The sequence below is a fragment of the Myotis myotis genome, unplaced genomic scaffold (assembly GCF_014108235.1).
Source record: "Myotis myotis isolate mMyoMyo1 unplaced genomic scaffold, mMyoMyo1.p scaffold_m19_p_2, whole genome shotgun sequence".
Classification (NCBI taxonomy): domain Eukaryota; kingdom Metazoa; phylum Chordata; class Mammalia; order Chiroptera; family Vespertilionidae; genus Myotis; species Myotis myotis.
The window spans coordinates 67,481,134-67,501,139 of NW_023416324.1; the positions used below are offsets into that span (position 1 = coordinate 67,481,134).

The 20,006-nt window shown below is 39.2% G+C and overlaps 2 protein-coding genes across 2 annotated transcripts in view; both read right to left on the reverse strand.

Moving 5' to 3' along the window:
* LOC118675953 (guanylate-binding protein 6-like) overlaps positions 1-20,006 on the reverse strand; it is a 134,264-nt gene that overhangs the window by 100,374 nt on the left and 13,884 nt on the right. The window lies entirely within an intron of this gene.
* LOC118675954 (guanylate-binding protein 6-like) lies at positions 17,337-19,882 on the reverse strand. The gene is made up of 3 exons (XM_036349031.1): positions 19,778-19,882; positions 19,269-19,462; positions 17,337-18,314 (listed from the first exon to the last, which is right to left on the reverse strand). The coding sequence occupies exons 1-3, from the start codon at positions 19,782-19,784 to the stop codon at positions 18,090-18,092; spliced, it is 426 nt and encodes a 141-aa protein (XP_036204924.1). The 5' UTR covers positions 19,785-19,882; the 3' UTR covers positions 17,337-18,089.

Here is a 20,006-nt window from a genome sequence, read left to right on the forward strand (position 1 = left end):
GGAGCAGCCCTCACATGACTAAACGCCTAGATCCTTCAGTGAGAGCAAAAATGGGGAGACAAAAAAAAACCCAAAGGAAAGAAAAGGAGGAATTTCCAGAAATGCAGCTAAGTGAAACAGAGGCATACAATATGTCAAAAAATGAATTCAGCATATAGGTCATACAGTTCATAAACCGGATTTATGAAAAAATCAACAACTTATGTAAGAATCAAGAAGAAATAAAGAGTGATATAGCTTCAATAAAAACCACCGTGGAAAGTTTCAACAGTAGAGTAGGATAAGCGGACAACTGAATTAGTGAACTATAAGACAAGGAAGCAAAACACACCCAAACTAAACTACAATTTGCAAAAAAATTTAAAAGATAGATGCGGTCCTAACGGAGCTTTAGGACAACATTGAACAAAGCAACATACCAATAATAGGGGTGCCAGCATGGCAAGAAGAGGAACAATGGTTAGAAAATCTATTTGAAGAAATACTATCAGATAATTTCCCTGATGTGGGGAAGAAAAAAGCAGAGAGAATCCCAAACAAGATGAACCCAAAAAGACCCATAACAAGACTCAACATAATTACGATAGCAAATGTTCAGGACAAAGAGAGAATCTTAAAGGCTGCAAGAGAGAGACAAAAAGTTACGTATAAAAAAACTCCCACTAGATAATCAAAAGAATTTTCAACAGAAACACATAAGGCCAGAAAGGAAAGGAAGGAAATTTACAAAGTGATGGAAAGCAAGAGACTGAATCTAAGAATACTCTATTCAGCAAGACTATCATTCAAAATTGAAGCGGAAATAAGAAGCTTCACAGACAAAAAACGGTTAAGGGAGTTTATCACTACCAAGCCAGAAATGCAAGAAATGCTAAAGGGATTGGTGTAAAAAGAAGAAATAGACAGGGAGGAAGAAACACACGCATACGCGTGCACACGTACACACACACACACACACACAAAATAGCTACAAACAATTACCTATCAATAATAACAGTAAATGTAAATGCTCCAATCAAAACACATTGAATGGCTGAATGGATTAAAAAAAAAAAAAAAAAAAGCATGTCCCATATATATGCTGTCTACAAGATACCCACCTCAGAACAAGGCACTCACACAGACTGAAAGTGAAGGGATGGAAAAATATCTAGCAGACAAAATGGAAATGAAAAAAAAGCTGGGGTAACAATATTTATATCTGACAAAAAATAAACTTCAAAGTGAAGGCCACAACAAGAGATAAGGAAGGTCACTTCATAATACTGAAGGGATCTATACAACAAGAGAATATAACCCTGGTAAACATGTACACAACCAATGCAGGCATGCCGGGAGCCGGTCCATGCTTGCTGTTTCAAGGGACCTGGCATATATGGCATACTGTTCTTAATATGTTTGCTCACCTTCTTGGCACTATGTGTTTTAACCAAGGTCTCTGAGAAAGGTTGTTTCCCCAGGTAGGGATTTTCCCCTGAAGTTAGGGAGGGAATAAAACCTCTTAACTAAGTGCCAGGTGGGTAATTAATCACTTTAACTACGAACAATCATGCTTAAGCTACATAATCTTTACTCCCTGGAATGGAGATAAGAAACGCCCTAACCTTTGTAATAGAGATTGAAAGGATTGAATCAACTGGTATAAATACAGATGTAATAAGACAGCAACACACAGAACTTAGAATACGGAACCAAGAGAGACAGAACCTAGGCACAGAACCTACACAGAACGTTCTCTAGAGACAGAAGAACTTCGCTGGAGAGAACATGGCAAAAGTTCCTGGACAGAAACTGGCCTCAGAACCTAGAGACAGAACCTAGCAAGAGAACATGGACACAGAACCTGGCTGGAGATCCGAACCAGAACCTCTCTGGAGATCCAGACCAGAACTTGGCTGGAGATCCTGGCTAGAGATCCTGGCTAGGCTGCTGATCAACTGAACTCCGTCTCCGTGTCATTCCTTCTTCGCCGACTCCGTCTACACCTTTGGGAACCCCTGGACCCGCTGGGGTTGGACCCCGGCATCCCGCTGGGGTTGGACCCCGGCACAGGCACACCCAAACAAATAAAAAAAACTCTTGGAAGCTATCAAGGGATAGATTGATAACAATACAATAATAGTGGGAAATTTTAATACCCCACTGATATCACTGGATAACTCCTCTAGACAAAAAAAAGAGAAAAGAAACAGCAATCCTAAATCACTCACTAGATCAGATGGAATTAATTGACATCTACAAAACATTTTACTCCAAAGCCACAGTATATACATTCTTTGCAAGCACATATGGGACATTTTAAAAGATGGGGACCCACATATCAGGTCACAGGGAAAGTCTCTCCAAAATCAATAAGATTGAAATCATATCAAGCATCTTCTCAGACCACAATGGCATAATGTTAGAAATAAATTACAATAAAAAAATATCAAACTTGGAAGCTGAATAGCATGCTATTAAACAATAATTGAGTTACCAAAGAGATAAAAGAAGAAATTAAAAACATCCTGGAAATGAATGACAATGAAAACACAACAACCCCAAATCTGTGGGACACAGTGAAAGCAGTCCTGGGAGGGAAGTTCATAAAACTACAGGCCTACCTCAAAAAAACAAGAAAAAATTGTAATAAATTATCTAACTGTACAACTTAAAGAATTAGAAAGTGTCGTAAATGTTTCCTTCCACATCCTGCGTGGTTCGGGGTTCAATATCTGGAAGAGGAGCCTCACACGAATGAAATAGAAAAGACAAGAGATAATTTGGAAATATTGGGGGACCAGGCGGGTAAGTCCAACTCAAGAGGAAGGCCTTCCACCCGTGCTCAGTCTGCACCGACCTTTTATAGTCTGAGGTAAGCAATGCAGTGGTTACCATAGTTACAGTTCTTGTGAGTTTCACCTGTTTTGATCATGTTTACACTCCCTGCACTTCCCTCAGCCCATTAGCTTCCCAGGTAAGATCTGGAGAGTGTTATAAGGTCAAGCCTAATTATGCTAAGAGGACTGAGCCCTCTAAGCTGGGACTTGTTTGTGACTTTGCCAGCAGGTCAGTCCATGGCTCAACCCTATATCAGTTTCCCACATCTCACCCTTTTTTTATTATTATTATTATTAGCTACTATAATGAAAATAAAACTTAAACATAACATTTTAAGAACAAAGAATGTTCAAATCCCAATTTCAATGTCCAACAGTTCTGAGTCCAAGTTTCAATGTCCGACAGTTCCTTGTGTGTACATCTCAGCAATGATATTTCAGTTCTGGATGATGGACAAATGATGACAATGCAGGTCCGAACTTCTCTGGTTTGATCCTGGGCAACCTGCAGTGACGCACAGTTGCTGACTGCTAGCATGGCAAAGCGTCTTCAGCGTCTTCCGTCCCTGGATTGTTTTTCCTCTTGTCTTCATGGCTGGAGAATTCCTGAGAATTCCTCTCTGTTGCAGGAATCCACATGCTCTTGAAGTTGTTTTCTGAAAATATACAAACCTATTCTCGACCGAAGGTTAATAAAGGGAATTTAACTTGGGGTTCTTTTTATATTTTCCCAAATTATTTTCCTTTGGCTTATTTTGACACCATGTATATTTTTCATGGGTGTCTTGCTGTTAGCATTACAACTGAAAAAAAAAATTTCCAGATGTAAATTAGTTACAGGATATTTTTCCTTACATGGTATTTTTCCACTATCCCCCCTTTTTTGATTTAATTATTAGCAGACTTTTGGAAAATTTTTATAATGCAGTCTAGATAACTTTAAATTTTTAATATTTTGCACAAATAAATGACTGCTTTAAGTTCATTGCATGTTAAGCAATCTTACCATGAAATGAAAATTTTGGTTAATACTACTTATTTCCATTACTGTCAAAATTAATACTCTAACAACAATCTTAGGTTACACTGTAAATATTAATGGAAAAGATTATTTTGCATCCTTGAGGAGGCCCTGAGCATTCCTGGTGTTAGTCTGGATTTAGATATAGGGTAGCTGTTGTTAGCCAAGTCTCTGTTTTCTGGGTACCAATCTCAGCTGGGCCAAGTCTCTTTCTGTTATCTGGGTCCCGATCTGAGCTGGGCATGGGAAGCGCAGCAGCCATGGGGACAGGAGACCTCCCTCAGAAGGGGCGAGTATTCAAGCCCCTGAATAGTTGGGGTGGTGAGGATCTGTGCCCCACCTCTGTTGACCCCCAAGTTCTCTCCTGGTGGCCCCTCTGCGACTGTGCCTGTCTTAGGTCGCCCCTCCCAGAGGGGTCTTACCCGTCATTGACTAACCAGCCATCCTCTGGGGCCAAGCAGGGTGATGTGAGGTTCAGTTCTGTCTCCTTGGTAGCCTATGCCCCTGTGGCATCCATGCCCAGAAACTGCCTTTGGATCCCCTCACCTGCTGGCGGGGCCCTGGCATTGATCATGGGGTACCCAGGTTTCTTCTCCAGAGAGGGCCCAGCTCATGCTGTTGGGCGAGAGACAGATCCATGGTACCAGCCACCACGAGGCTTCAACCTCAGCATGAACAGAGCTCAGGCAACAGCTGTGGGCAATTGGATTGTAAGAAGAGGGACCCTCTTGGCAAAAAGGGCAAGAAAGGTCAGTACAGAATGCTCAAGTGCCTTCTCAGGGGGCCTTCCACACAGTGGAAAGGATTAAATCCTTTCGTGTCCTTCCAAACATTCAAAGAATTAGTTTGTAAGTTTGTTTGGGATAATGTACAATACACTGTTGTGAAATATCAAAAATCATTGATGATCTTGTAGAACAATAACATGTAAGGATATTCTTTGCTCTAGGCGATGGCAATTCAATTTTAGACTGGAAATGACATTAATTAAATTTCTTCAATTAGTCTTTCAGTAACTTTACTGTAGCTATATTCAGGAAAGCAAAAACCCAAATTATTTACCTTTCTATATTAAACCTAGTACATTTAATTACAGTCCTCCAGATGTTTAAAGGAAAAACCCCTTTCTATTATTTTCTTGCAGAGTAATTTCTAATCAGCATCCTCATACTGTTTCACTTCAAAATATCTAGGTATAAGTTTTTATCATTTGATTCCATAAACTTCAAGGTCCCAAGTTCCCAGTGGCTCTGGAAAACCACGCTTAAGGCTGGCAAACAGGCCTGGCCCAGCCCTTGACTTTAAAACGACCATAATTTTTTCCCTGGGGAAAGTCAAGAAGCAAACTTCTAGCTACATTATTTCCTGTCGGTTGCTTGCCAGCGGGAAATTTCAAAATTGGCCACGAGATCGCAGCCTCAGGAAAAAACTGTTTTCCCCTGGTCTAACCTGGTCCATTTAAATGTCAAAGAGCTAAGCTAGTTTCTCCCTGGGCCACTGGACGTTCATAATTAATATACTTTAGATTAGAATACTTGGGGAGGGGGCATCCATATTGAATTGCCATGTGCTCCCTTCTTCTCTTCCCCACATGCTTTTTGGGGGGAGTTTCCCTAGGTAATATTACCGTACAGATGATTACCACTGGCATGGCAGGAAAGATGTTCTCAGACGTCAGGCGTCTGTACCGTCTTCTTTACCATGCCTCAGGTGGTCTCCGGGCTGTTTGTTGTCCTCCTCCTGCTGCTCATCTTCAGTAGACTGCATGGAGTTGCTGCTCTCTGTGGCTAAGGTAGTGGATTGTCTGCAGCTGCATGATGTGGCTCCAGATGAAAGGTCCTCATTAGTCTGTGTAGTTTTTCTCTTGGATCCCTGTTGAGACATGCAATGCCCCAAGACGTCCAAAAGGAGTATAATGTGTCACATCCATTTGCCAGATATGGTTCCTTAGCAAACCTCTAGGGTTGACTCCTGTGTTAGGCCCTTGAGGTAGATGTAACATGCAAGTGGGACATTCGTTGATAATCTGTTTTGCCTGATGTAATAAAGCTAGTCTTTTTGCGGGTGAGCCAATAGCTCTGGTCTCTCCTGCCACCTTTGAATCTCTCCACACCTGAGGTGGATTCAGCAGGAGGGTTTCATTTCTTATTACAGATTTTAGATTCCAAATATAAATTAAGATTTTAATTTGAAAAAGAAACCACATTAAGATGACCATGGCACTCTATTTTTCAGCCTGATTTAAAAGAGTACCTTTTAATATTCCAATTTCTTTATAATCTGGCATTTTTGCACAGGTGATTCTATTAACAGAGAATTAATTAGGACATGGAGGTGGAGGGATCCATGAAGGCTATTCCTCCTATTTTTTCTTTTCTTTCTGCTCCTCTTAAGGAGCGGAGGGTGCAAGGGGGAGGAGATTTATCCTCCTTGGTCTCTCTCAAAGGCTCTAGCAAATTAAGTACCATGTTTCACAAGGAAAAACAGTTTGGAGGCAAGTTTTTCCCTGCTGCTGACTTTTTTTCAAGTTCTGACTTACTTTTTGGCAAACTTTCAAGATCTAATGTACCTTTTTCTTACTTTTTAAAGCCGAATCTATTTTTTTTTTTTAAAGCTGAATCCTGCCCCGTTAGCCTGGTTGAGAAAACATTCCCATGCCTCCTACAGCTCCGGACTACTGTAGCTGATTGTGGCCGTTTGTGTGCGGTGAAATAACCCCTCACCTTTACGGTGACTTTTCCTACCTTTATGGTGAATTCTTCGTTCCTCACTTTTGCCAGTGAAACTTCGTTTTTTCTCGCTCTAGCAAAACCTTCACTTCCAGAGTCCCTGTTCGGGCGCCAGATGTCGTAAATGTTTCCTTCCACATCCTGCGTGGTTCAGGGTTCAATATCTGGAAGAGGAGCCGCACACAAATGAAATAGAAAAGACAAGAGATAATTTGGAAATATTGGGGGACCAGGAGGGTAAGTCCAACTCAAGAGGAAGGCCTTCCACCCGTGCTCAGTCTGCACCGACCTTTTATAGTCTGAGGTAAACAATGCAGTGGTTACCATAGTTACAGTTCTTGTGAGTTTCACCTGTTTTGATCATGTTTACACTCCCTGCACTTCCCTCAGCCCATTAGCTTCCCAGGTAAGATCTGGAGAGTGTTATAAGGTCAAGCCTAATTATGCTAAGAGGACTGAGCCCTCTAAGCTGGGACTTGTTTGTGACTTTGCCAGCAGGTCAGTCCAAGGCTCAACCCTATATCAGTTTCCCACAAGAAAGAGCTACAGTAAAGCCCAGAGTGAGCAGAAGGAAGGAGATAATAAAGATCAGAGCAGAAATAAACGACATAGAGATTAAAAAAAAAATACAAAAGATCAATGAAACCAAGAGCTGGTTTTTTGAAAGGATAAACAAGATTGTTGAACCTCCAGCCAGGCTCACCAAGAACCAAAGAGAGAGGACCCAAATGAACAAAATTAGAAATGAAAGAGGCAAAATAACAACAGACTCCATGAAATACAAAGGATTGTAAAAAAAAAAAAAATACTATGAAAAACTTTAATCCAACAAACTAGACAACCTAAAGGAAATGGACATATTCCTAGAAAAATACAATCTTCCAAAACTAAACCAGGAAAAATCTAAAAATCTCAATAGACCAATAACCATGGAGGGACTTGCAGCAGTCATCAACTTCCAGCAAACAAAAGCCTGGGGCCAGATGGCTTCAGAGGGGGGTTTTACCAAACATTCAAATAAGAAATAAAACTTATCCTTCTCAGACTATTCCAACAAATTCAAGAGGAATGAACACTTCGAAACTCATTCTATGAATCCAGCATTACCCTAATACCAAAACCGTATAGAGACAACACAAGGAAAGACAATTACAGGCCACTAACCCTCATGCAAATAGATGTCAAAACCCTCAACAAAATTCTAGCAAATTGGATCCAACATTACATCAGAAAGATCATACACCATGACCAAGTAGGATTTATTCCAAGGATGCAAGGCTGGTACAATGTCCGTAAATCAATAAACATTATATATCACATAAACAAATTGAGAGATAAAAATCACTTAGCCATATCAATTGATGAAGAAAAAGCATTTGACAAAATCCAACAGTCTTTCTTGATAAAAACTCTGCAAAATGGGAATAGACAGATCATACCTCAACATAATAAAGCCTTATATGACAAACCTGCAGCCAACACCATACTCAATGGGCAAAAACAAAAACCATTTCATCTAAGAAAAGGAGTGAGACAGGGATGCCCACTTTCACCATTCCTGTTTGACATAGTATTGGAAGTGCTAGCCATAGCAATTAGACAAAAAGAAATAAAAGGAATCCAAATTGGAAAAGAAGATATGAAACTGTCATTATTCTCAGATGACATGATACTGTACATAGAAAGACTCCACCAAAAAATTATCAGAATTAATAATTGAATTTGGCAATGTAGCAGGATACTAAATTAACACCAAGAAATCTAGGGCATTTTTATACCACATAAGTGAACTTACAGAAAGAGAGATCAAAAAAAACAACTCCATTTACCATCAAACCAAAAAAAAATGAAGATACCTAGGAATAAACTTAACTAAGTAGGTAAAAGACCTGTACTCAGAAAATGATGAGTCACTGAAAAAAGAGATGGAGGAAGACATAAACAGATGGAAGAACTAACCGTGTTCATGGATTGGTAGAATCAACATCATTAAAATGTCCATACTATGCAAAGCAATCTATATATTCAAGGCACTCCCCATTAAAATACCAATGGCATATTTCACAGACCTAAAAAAAACTCTCCAAAATTTCATCTGGAATTAAAAAAATAAAAAACCAAATACCTGCAAGAATACTAAGAAGAGCAAAGTGTGAGGGACCTCAGTACCACATATCAAGCTGTATTACAAAGCCACTCTTCTCAAAACTGCTTGGTACTGGCACAAGAACAGACATATAGATCAATAGAATAGAATAGAGAACCCAGAAATTTACCCAAACCACTATGCTCAATTAATATTTGACAAAGGAGGCAAGAACATACAAGGGAGTCAAGATAGTTTCTTCAATAAATCATGTTGGGAAAATTGAACAGATACATGCAAAATAAATGAAACTAGACCACCAATTTACACCATACACAAAAATAAACTCAAAATGAATAAAGTTCTTCAACATAAGATAGGAAACCATAAAAATCTGAGAAGAATCCACAGGCAGCAAAATCTCTGGCATATGCCTAAGCAATATATTCACTGATACAGCTCCTAGGGCAATGGAAACTAAAGAGAAAATAAGCAAATGGGACTACATAAAAATAAAAACCTTCTGCATAGCAAAAGAAACCATCAACAAAACAACAAGAAAGCCTACTAAATGAGAGAACATATTAGCCAATGTTATCTCCAACATTGGTTTAATCTCCAACATTTATAGGGAACCCATACAACCTTGCAAAGGGAAGATAAACTATCTAATGAAAAAATTGGCAAAGGATCTAAATAGATACTTTTCAAAACAGGACATACCGAAGGCCCATAAATATATGAAAACATGCTCAAAGTACTAATCATGTGAGAGATGCAAATCAAAATGACAATGCAGTACCACCTCATACCTGTCAGAATGGCTATCATCAACAAATAAACTAATGACAAGTGCTGGCAAGGATGCAGAGAAAAGAACCCTCATACACTGCTGGTGGGAATGCAGACTGGTGCAGCCAGTGTGGAGATCAGTTTGGAGTTTCCTCAAAAAAAAAACTAAAAATGGAACTCCCGTTTGACCCAGTGATCCCACTTCTAGGAATTTATCCCAAGAAACTAGAAACACTGATCAGAAAGGATATATGTGCCTCCATGTTCATAGCAGCACAATTAACAATAGCTAAGATTTGGAAATAGCCTAAATGCCCATCAGCAGATGAGTGGATTAAAAAAACAGGGGTATATCTACACAATGGAATACTACACTGCTGTATAAAAGAAGGAATTCTTACCATTTACAACAGCATGGATGGAACTGGAGAGCATTATGCTAAGCGAATAAGCCAGTCAGAGAAAGATAAATATCACATGATCTCACTCATTTGTGGAATATAATGAACAACATAAACTGATGAACAAAGCAGATTCAGAAACAGAGAAGCATCGATCAGACCATCAAACCTCAAAGGGAAGGTAGGGGAGGGTGGGTGTAAGAGGAAGCGATCAATTAAAGGACTGTATGCATGCATATAAGCCTAACCAATGGACACAGGCAACAGGTGAGTGAGGGTATGAGTGGTGCGTGGAGGTGGCCATGGGGGGATAAGAACACATAGTAATACCTCAGTCAATAAAGAAAAAAAAGGGTGCTGAATTTTGTTGAATGTTTTTTTTCTGAATTTATTGATATGATCATGTGGTTTTTATCTTTCAATGTGTTTATGTGATGTATCACAGTTATTGATTTGCAAATATTGTGCCAGCCTTGCATCCTCAGAAAAAAATCCCAATTGATCATGACATATACTCTTTTAAAACAGTTGTCCACAGGTGGAGTGATAGGTTTTCCAACAGGAAGGGACAACTGCTTCTACCTGGATGTTAATCATTATTCAGTCTTTTAATGCTCCCTAGAAACCACAGGGTGGGGCATGGGATTTTTCAATAGGATGGGTCAACTGTCTTTCCCCCCAGACAAAAATGGCAGGATAGTAAATGTTTGCCTGAGAAAGATGACCTCTATAGCATGAGGGAAAGACTCAGCAGATGAAACCGGGGTGTCAGTCTTCTGAACTCTAACCTCAGATTCCCCAACCCTGAATCACATTCATACAGTTCCAGTCCACTTGCGCTCCTTCTGCCAGAGCCCAATGTGAATGGCTCCACTCAAGATGTGTGTGTTGGCCCTTTAAGAGGTTGCCTGCACTTCCAGCTGACTTTCCTTGGCAGAGAGCAACCCTGCTGTTTTTCACAGCCAGATGTTATGTGGGTACCTTTCTCAATATTGGTGCTCTCTGCTGGGGGACACAGCTGGGGGATTTGCCCCCAGAGTTCTCAGTGGCAAACCCACACAGCTGAGATAACTCTCTGGAACTTCAGTTGCTGTCTGTGGGAGCCTGGCCGTTGCTTTCATGCCTCCACTTTCCTACCAGTCTCTATGTGGTCTCCCCTTTCTGTCCTTGGTTACCAGATTTCTCTCCAGCTACTCTTCAGTTGATTATTCTGGGTGGGATTTTTGTTTGTTTGTTTTATTTTTGTATTTTAGTTGTAATTCAAGTTTGGTCCTGGGAGCATTTCTGTGAATTTCCTCTTATTCTGCTGACATACTCTGTAACCTCTGCAATGGATTTAGATTTTCAAAACCAGGCTCAAAGATTGTTCCTACAGAAAGGTAGCTGATTTTTTGGAAATGAACTTGTGATAAAAGTCACTCTTCCCTGCTTTCAGTTACATCTGAATTATATTTCCAGGAAATGCCATTTTCAGTGGCCTTATTTGACTTACAAGATTGCTTTTTCTTGCAGGGAAACCCTTAGATTACATCATTTTAAAACATAATTACTGTTCACCATATACTGGTACAATACTATATATATGTTAATTACATTTTACTAAAGCTGGGGGAGGGGGAATAACAATAAAGGGGTAAAATTGGAAGGGAGAAAGAAAAAAATCATTATTTAAGAGTCCCAGCAACTTTCATTGTCATTTTCCATAGCAAATGTATGGCACTTTGTTATTTATTTATTTATTTATTTATTTATTTATTTATTTATTTATTTATTCATTCATTTATTATTTTTTATTTGTTTTCAGCATTAAAATCTTTAAAAAAAAACAGGCTGGTAATTTTAAGAAGCTGTCAGTTGGCCTATTTTTAGGTCCAAATGCATGGCCAGGAATAATCAGTTTTGGCAGTCCTAAATATTTTTACAGTAGTCACAATGAGTTTATTAAAACAAATTGTCCTGTCACTTTTTTCTACACAGAGTCCTAAAGCATAAAAGCTTGCATTCTTCGCACCATGGCTGCAAGATCCTACATATTCTGACTCCTGCCTGCCCCTCTCATCATATGTTATCTCAGCTTCAGATACCAAAGACACCCAACTCTTCACCAAATAGGACTTTTGAACACAAACTCTCCTCTGTCTGAAACTCTCTTCCCTCACATTTTCCCCAGTTATGTTCATCGAAAATTTATCTTAACCTTATTTTTCCAAGGAAGGATTTCTGAATGAGTAGTCCAAATTCAGTCTCCTTTTTACACTTACTCATAGCATTTTGTATCATTCCTTTACAATGCCTATTAAGCATTCAAATATTACATTTATTTGTATAACTTGTTTTAATGGCTTCCTTCTGAAATAAAAATAATGCATGAGCACAGGGACCATGTCTACTGTGCTGATCATAGACTCCTCAATGCCTCCCCAATGCCTTCCCCAAAGCTCAGTCATGGTCAGTGGTAAGTACATATGCATTGAGTGATTGATGCAGTCATGTTTAAAAGTACCCATTTGATGTCAGCAAAGATTATATTTGAATATTTTCTGCTTTGTAACCTTGCAGATTATCAAAATTCATCAACAATACAAAAAACATGAACTGATGAAGGTGAACTCTTATTAATACTATATTTGTTTCAATCATCCTTATTATCACAATTATTATCATTATCATCGCCATCACCATCTGTGCTAGGTTTGCCTTTGATTGTTCTATCAATTCAAACAAAGACACTATATCTAAGTAAGAAACGTATTATGCAAAACCAAGAAATATTTTAGGTTGTGCTAAAATTTTCTTTGTGTTGCAATTGAGGATTTGTATTTTATTCTGAATTGAATTATTTACTTACTATCATTCTAAATAAAAATAGAAAACCACCTTCTGCAGTTTGGCTCAGTGAATAGAATGTTGGCCTACCAGATTCCATTCTGGTAAAGGGCATTTTCTGGATTGCAGGTTTCTCCCTAGCCCAGGTCCTGGTTACGACTACTGCAGGAGACAACCAATCGATGTGTTTCTATCACGTCGATGTTTCTTTCTGTCTTTCCCTTTCTCTTCCACTCTCCTTAAAAATCAATGGAAAAAAATAATCTCAGGTGAAGATTAATAAGAAAATAAAAAATTTAAAATTTTTAACAAAGTAGTACATACTTCCTTACTCATTAATAAAGCTACAACAACAACAAAACGGAGACCTGATGAAGTATCAGTGAGTCAGTGGTTTGGATCATGCTGCTTTTAAATTTTCCACAGAAAGTCAGGCAGGTTAAACTGTTTTGAGATAAAGAAAACATCTTCCTCAGGCACTGTTATGTGGCCCCTTCTTCCATATTGTTCTCAGCCCTTATGTCTGTTTAGACTCTGGAATACCTATTATGAGATTGGGATGTGATTGAATAGACAAAGTTTTGTGGTTCTGGATCAATAGTTCCTAAAGGTGGTGAGTTGGCCCCAGCTGACATTTAGTAATGACTGGAAACATATTTTGTTGTCACAACTCGGTTGTTTAGAACAGATGCTGTGGCATCTTGTGTTTAGAGGACAGGGCTGCCTGTTGAACATCCTACAATGTCCAAGGCAGCCCCACACCAAAAAAAATTTTGCAGCCCAAAATGTCAAGTGTGCTGGGGCTGAGAAATGTTTTGTGGAGCGATGAAGAGAATGGACTTTTGCATGCAACAAGGATAACTGTCACAAACAAAACATTGAGCAAAGAACTCAGAAAAGAGTACATGAAGTTGTTATATGAAGTTAAGACAGACTAAACTTTGCTTGGTGATAGAAGGCAGAGTAGTAGTTAATCATGGGTAACTAAAAGGAGAAATATTACTGGGATCCAAGTAATGCTTTATATTTTAATGTGGTTGGGAGTTTCAAGGTTGCATTTATTTGTAAATAATAGGTACCTGTATACTGAAATCTCCAGTAGATTTTGAACTTCATATGAAACTTTGGCTCTTCCTAGCCTTCAGACTAAAAATGGAACATCAGCTCTCCTGGGCCTGCTTGCCCACCTTGCAGGTTTGGGACTTGAAAACCTCTGCAATTTTTAGAGCCAGTTCCTTTCAATAAATTTCTTTCTACATATATACACATCGTATTAGTTCTGGGTTTATTGTATTATTTTGTTTGTTTGTTTGTTTGTAGAATACTAACTGCAACATATGGTCAAATTTTGGAATTAACAATAAACATTTCACCTTAAGAAACTTGCCATTACAAATTTAATTCTTTGCCCATCAGTTTCTTTTTTGTATTGCTAGCCCTTCTTCTACAACCCTACATGAATGCTCTTGAACCTCAATGAAGTATAAATCCATTGTCCTCAATACTTTTCAAATCACCCATCTTCCTAGATTCCTTTGTTCTGAACTACATCCTCTCCTACAAACACATGTAATGCAATTTTAAGCTCCCTTCTAAATTGGCCATGCCAGCATGGCCAAGAGTGGACTTGAGGAGGGGCATAAAGTATTAAAGATGACAGACAAGAGAATACAGTTAGGGCTTGGTGGATCTCCCATGCCTGAATGAGGACACAGAAAAGATCCAGCCTTCAAGATGAGGCTTTATTTTATAGTCAAAGCAAAACAAGGAAGTTGTCAACATGGTTACAATGTTCTTGTGAGTTTCACCTTGTTTTGGCAGCACTTCTTACACCTCCTACAGCCCATTAGCTACCTAGGAAGGAACTAGGGAAGGCTATAAGGTTAAACTTAATTATGCAAAGAGGGCTCTGCCCTCCAAGATGGGATTTGTGTGTAGCCCTGCCACAGGTCAGTCAGAGGCTTGACCCTATAGCCACTCGCTACACTAAATAGTCACCTTGTCCAAAGTCTTGACTCTTCCTAGGGTGTTCATCATTCCAATACCGATCTCTTAAAAGTGGGGTAAAGAGAAGCACTACTGAAGACCGGAGTTCTCTGTTGAAATGGGTGAAGCAATTTTTAAGACTCTAGATAAACTTCCCTTCCTTCCCAGTCCCATTTCCTTCCACATCTTTTCATAACATAAGTGCTCTTTCCAGTAGTGTTCCCTAGTAAAAATTTTACATACCAATTTCAGTCGCAGAATTTGCTTTCTAGGGAATTCATCCAGCAGTAGACTATACCCACAGAGGTCTGAAAAATAAGTTTCTGAAAAGGAATTCAACATCTAAGTAATAAGCTGCCAAGATGACAGGGACCCCACCAGTGGTGGTAAGTGTGTCATACATAGACCTTGGCACGTGGTAGGTCTGCAAATACGAATCTTTACACTGGTGCTGTTCGCTGTTAGTGCCTCTGTTTGATCATCTTACAAGGCCTTGCATCCATCCTGCTGTTGCTGTGGGTGTTCGTTGCTAAAGCTCACAGCTGCTCTTTCCTTTGCAGAATTTCCCTTAGCAGCATGGTAGCTGCTCTGCTCAAGATGGATGGCCCACACACAATGCCTAATGTGGTACAAATGTCTAGCACTTTGCTTCAAGGAGGGACAAACTCTCATGCTGGTTGTGCTACAGAGATCCCAGTGGATCAGCTTGAAGCCATTTTTTCCCTGCTACCATAGCCTCGTTTCATTTCTATTTTCTTGCCCTCTCCCGCTTCCCTTCTATTGAAAGCACGCCCTCAATACATCACATGAACACAACCCATCACCAAGGCTCTGCTTCTAGAGAATCTGACATAAGACAACTAATCCTGCTTTGTGATTTGGTACAGGTAAAATTCATGTGATGTTTCTTATTGTGCCTTACAATAAAGCATATTCTACTATTGTTGGGTGTAGGGTACTACATTCATACATTAGGCTAAAGTGATCATCATGGCTTCAAAATATTTTCTAACTTTATTTGAAATTTTACCTCTTTTTTTATTACTTACTTAGATATATGAAAATCATTTCTAAGTCTCCTAGTATAGAAATAGAAAACTTTCTCTGTTCTTTAACTGATTACATGATAAATGGCAATATTTAGACTTAAATCATGAAACCCAAAATTACTTGCCTTAATCTCCTGAAAATAATACAGGAACCTTATAATACTCGATCTATGTCTAGACTCTTTGTGAATTATTTTATGTTGATTTTATCTGCTCTTTTCTAATTCCAGAGTATATTACTATGATTTTTTATACAGTCAATATTTATCGTCTCACATATCTATTACATTTTTGGATCTCATTCCCTTTCATAGTGCAGACATTATGTTTAGGCTATCTTTGTTTTTGACTAAAGTAAAATACTTAGAATATTTTCAGACTTTTTCAAGAAAAACTCTCTACCAAACATAAATTTTGTACCTATTTTTGAAAGTTATTTTTTCTCACATTCATTTAGGTTGACAATTATATTTCACTAAGTTACACACTCTCTCTCTCTCTTGCACTATTGTTTGACTACCCTTATTATAAAAATCATGAGAGCTCCCAACTCATTTCACCATGTGAAGACACAAAAAGAGGGCAGCCCTCTGCAAATCAAGGAGAGAATTCTGACCAAGAACCCCCAATGCTGGCACGCTGATCTCAAACTAACAGCCTCCAGAACTAGAAGAAATAAATATTTGCTTTCTAAGACACACAAAATTGGTACCTTTTTATAGCAGCCTGAGTAAGGCAAACCATGATACTGATGGCATTTAAGTGCCAAAACCTGGCCTCCATGTGACAAGGTTTACCATCCCCAACTCCACCGGGCCATCCAGTTGTGCAGTGGTACATGTCTCTTTACCCTTCCTTATAGCATAGAGGCCACCACTGCACTTTTAAGGATATAAAATCTCTCTCACCAATGCATGATCTTATGTTTGGTAATTTGCTTCTAACAGCTTAGAAGTAGAATGCAGGATAGGAATTAGAAGTTACTCTAGCTGAGATTTCCAAGTGAGACAGGAAAGTGTATGTCTTAGTTTTGAGGCAAATCCAATGGATTGAGAACCAGTCTTATAAGGAAATCAGATGAGGATGCAAATGTTATACTTTGTATACTTTGATTTATGCTGAAACCTCTAATTTTGCAGGCTTGTGTCATTTCTAGAAGCGGTGAGAACTTTCATGATCTAATAGCCAGTTTTTACATTTTCTTGTTATTGTCATTATCAGTGTTACACTTTACATTTTCTTTGTTATTTATTTATTAATGATTAGTGGCCTGGTGCACGAAATTTGTGCATTGGGAGAGGAAGGGAGTTGTCCCTCAGCCCAGCCTGCTGCACCCTTTCCAATCTGGGACCCCTCAAGGGATGTCCGGCTGCAGGTTTAAACTTCTCTTTCACAATCCAGGAAAGCTGGCTCCCAGTCAATTGCCTGCCTGCCTGATTGTCCCTAACCACTTCTGCCTATCAGCCTGATCACCCTCTAACCACTCCCCTTCCAGAATGATCAATGCCTAACTGCTCCCCAGCTAGCCTGGTCACCCCCAACTGCCTTACCCTGCAGGCCTTGTTGCCCCCTACTGCCCTCCCCAGCTAGCCTGGTTGCCCCCAACTGCCCTCCCCTGCTGGCCTGATTGCCGACAACTGCCTTTCCCTGCCGGCAATCTTATGGTGGCCATCTTGTAACCACATGGGGGTGGCCATCTTTGACCAAATGGAAGTGACCATCTTTGTGCGATGGCATAATGGTCAATTTCCATATTACCTCTTTATTCTATAGGATTTTTTTACAAGATTCAGAAGAAAGAGTATATAATGAAAAGCAAGTTACATGCTTACCCTGATCCCACACACTTCTCCCAAGTAGGAACTGATATTACTTCTTTGAGGGCTCCCATAGGTATTCAGTGTGTACACATACCTATGATTGCACACAGCAATTACTTTTTTTCCAAAAAACACATTATACACTTCTTGTGTTCCTCCTTTTTTCACTTTACAATGTATTTTCAACATTGTTATATATTTATAAAAATAGAGCTGAATTCTCTCTTTACTGGTTGCATAATATTCCAGCATGTGCACATGTTAAATTATATTACCAATTTATATCGATGAATATTTTAGTAGTTTCTAATCTTTTGTCATTAACAGCAATAAGTCAATGAATTGTTTGTAAGTATATTTATTTAAACGTGCAAATTTCATAAAGTAAACATGCTATATCAAAGCATAAGAGCATTAATTCTATCTAATGAGGGATAGGCATTGATATTCTTTAGTAAGCACCTTTTTTTGTTTCAATGGGTGAAAAAACTTGAAAAGAATACACACTAAAAACAAGCCATAGCATATATCCACATTCTATAATTTTTTTCGAAGGAAAATTATTTCTTTTTTAACGAGCCTATGCCTCTCACAATATTACCAATAAGTTTGCCAGGAGCACACAATATTGAAGTGAGCTCAGTGCCAATTCTATCTATGGTTTTTGCAATCCACGGAGTACTATCATTTTGAGTAGTATCAATCGTATTTCTCAAATGATTGATCTCTGCATTCATCTCTTCAGATTTCTTTTTAAATCCATCTCTTAGCAGATCTTCTTGAATCTTAAAAAGAAATGAGAATGGAAATAAAACATTTTAAACTCCCATGTTTTTCAAGAATTTCACTTTCTAGTTAAGAACTCTTTCTTTTCACTCTTAAAATTGTTCTCTCTTACACAATCAAGGATAATTTTGCAACAAAAAAAAATCCTGTCTTGGACCTAAACACTGAAAGAAAGCATAGTTTACAGTCTTACAAATATTCGTATATCCATAGGGTTTTGCTAGGATGCTAAGCCTGGCCTAGGACAAATGTAATGTGTGCCAGTCACAATATCAGTTGAGAAGTAACCTTGGTCTGCTGGCACCAATTCTCAGTCCCACTTGGACTAATGTGGCCAACCAAATGTAGAAATAATGGGAAATTATACATTGCGCTGGAACCTTATTATAAACACGTACAGATAGCCAATCAGGAATGCTTCCTCTGCCATATGATAACTTGAGTACACTCTCCATACCTGGCAACAGTGCAGCAAATTTAAAACTATCATATCCCTGTATTTTTAAACTGGAATTTCTGATAATTTATTGTCAGCAGAGATCTACCTTAGAGTCTTTGGATGGTAGCAGGGTTCCTGATAATAGGCAATGATCTTGGTAAAGAAAACCACGTGGTGGTCATATTAAATACATGTGTTTCAAATAACTGTTTATTCAGGCAAAATAAGTCATTTTAAAATAACCCAAAATCACACCTCAGAACCTATATATATTGTCTAAATATTCAGAAGTGGGATGCTTGTCCTGACCACTCCAAAGTGTATACACAGAGTAGATTTCAAAGATACTTTTTTACAAAGAAAGGGAACATGGGGAAGATTCAAGGTTTTAGCAAATCACAAGTAGTAAATGGCAATGGTGTTTCCTCCATGGTCTTGCTGTAACATTCTCCATCCCACCTGAGGTACCAGGACAATGAACATGGAGCACGACTGAGGCCATGGCAAGACTTACCTTCAATTTATGCTCCAATATCATATTCTGCTCTCTTACTATAGTCTCTCTGTCCCTCTCCATCTTCTCCTTCAGTTGCAATATATTTTCCTCGAGACTCCTCTTCTGTGCGTCCATCTGCTGCCGCTGCTCCTGTAGTTTCTGTCTCATCAGCTCCTGTTCCTTCTCAGCTGCCTCCTTCTTGGCCCGCTCCGCTGCCCCAGGGAGGTTTGACAGAGGGAAGAAAATTAGGTGAGGACTAATCTCTACCTTCCTGAGTTCTAATAAAACAAACTGGAAGGGGAGGTGAGAAGACCCTGAACTGCTCCCTTGCCACACCATCAAGAGCTCATAGCAGAGTGTGATGGGAAAGGCCCTGGCTGGCTGGTGTGCCCTGGTGTTTTCAGAGTTAGAGAGTAGGTCCCACAGAAGGAGAGAAAGCTCCTTGTGTCAGGAGGTTTTGTTCTCACAGCTGTCAAAGGACAGTGCAGGTACCTGCCACCCATTGTGAGCCCAGCCCTGCCCCTTACCTGCCATGGCCTTCTCTCCATCCGTGAGAGCTTTGTCTGCCTGCAGGATGGAATTCTCTATTGCTGCCTGCGACTGCAGGAACCTCTGGAGAACCTCTTAGGCCTGAGGAGACAAGAGGAACAAAGAACTTCAATTTCCACTGGGAAGAATAGGCTTCAAATAACAATGTCCATGTTATTTTTCCTTCCTGACTAAAACCGCATCATGTCTCCACACAGTTTCCAGTCT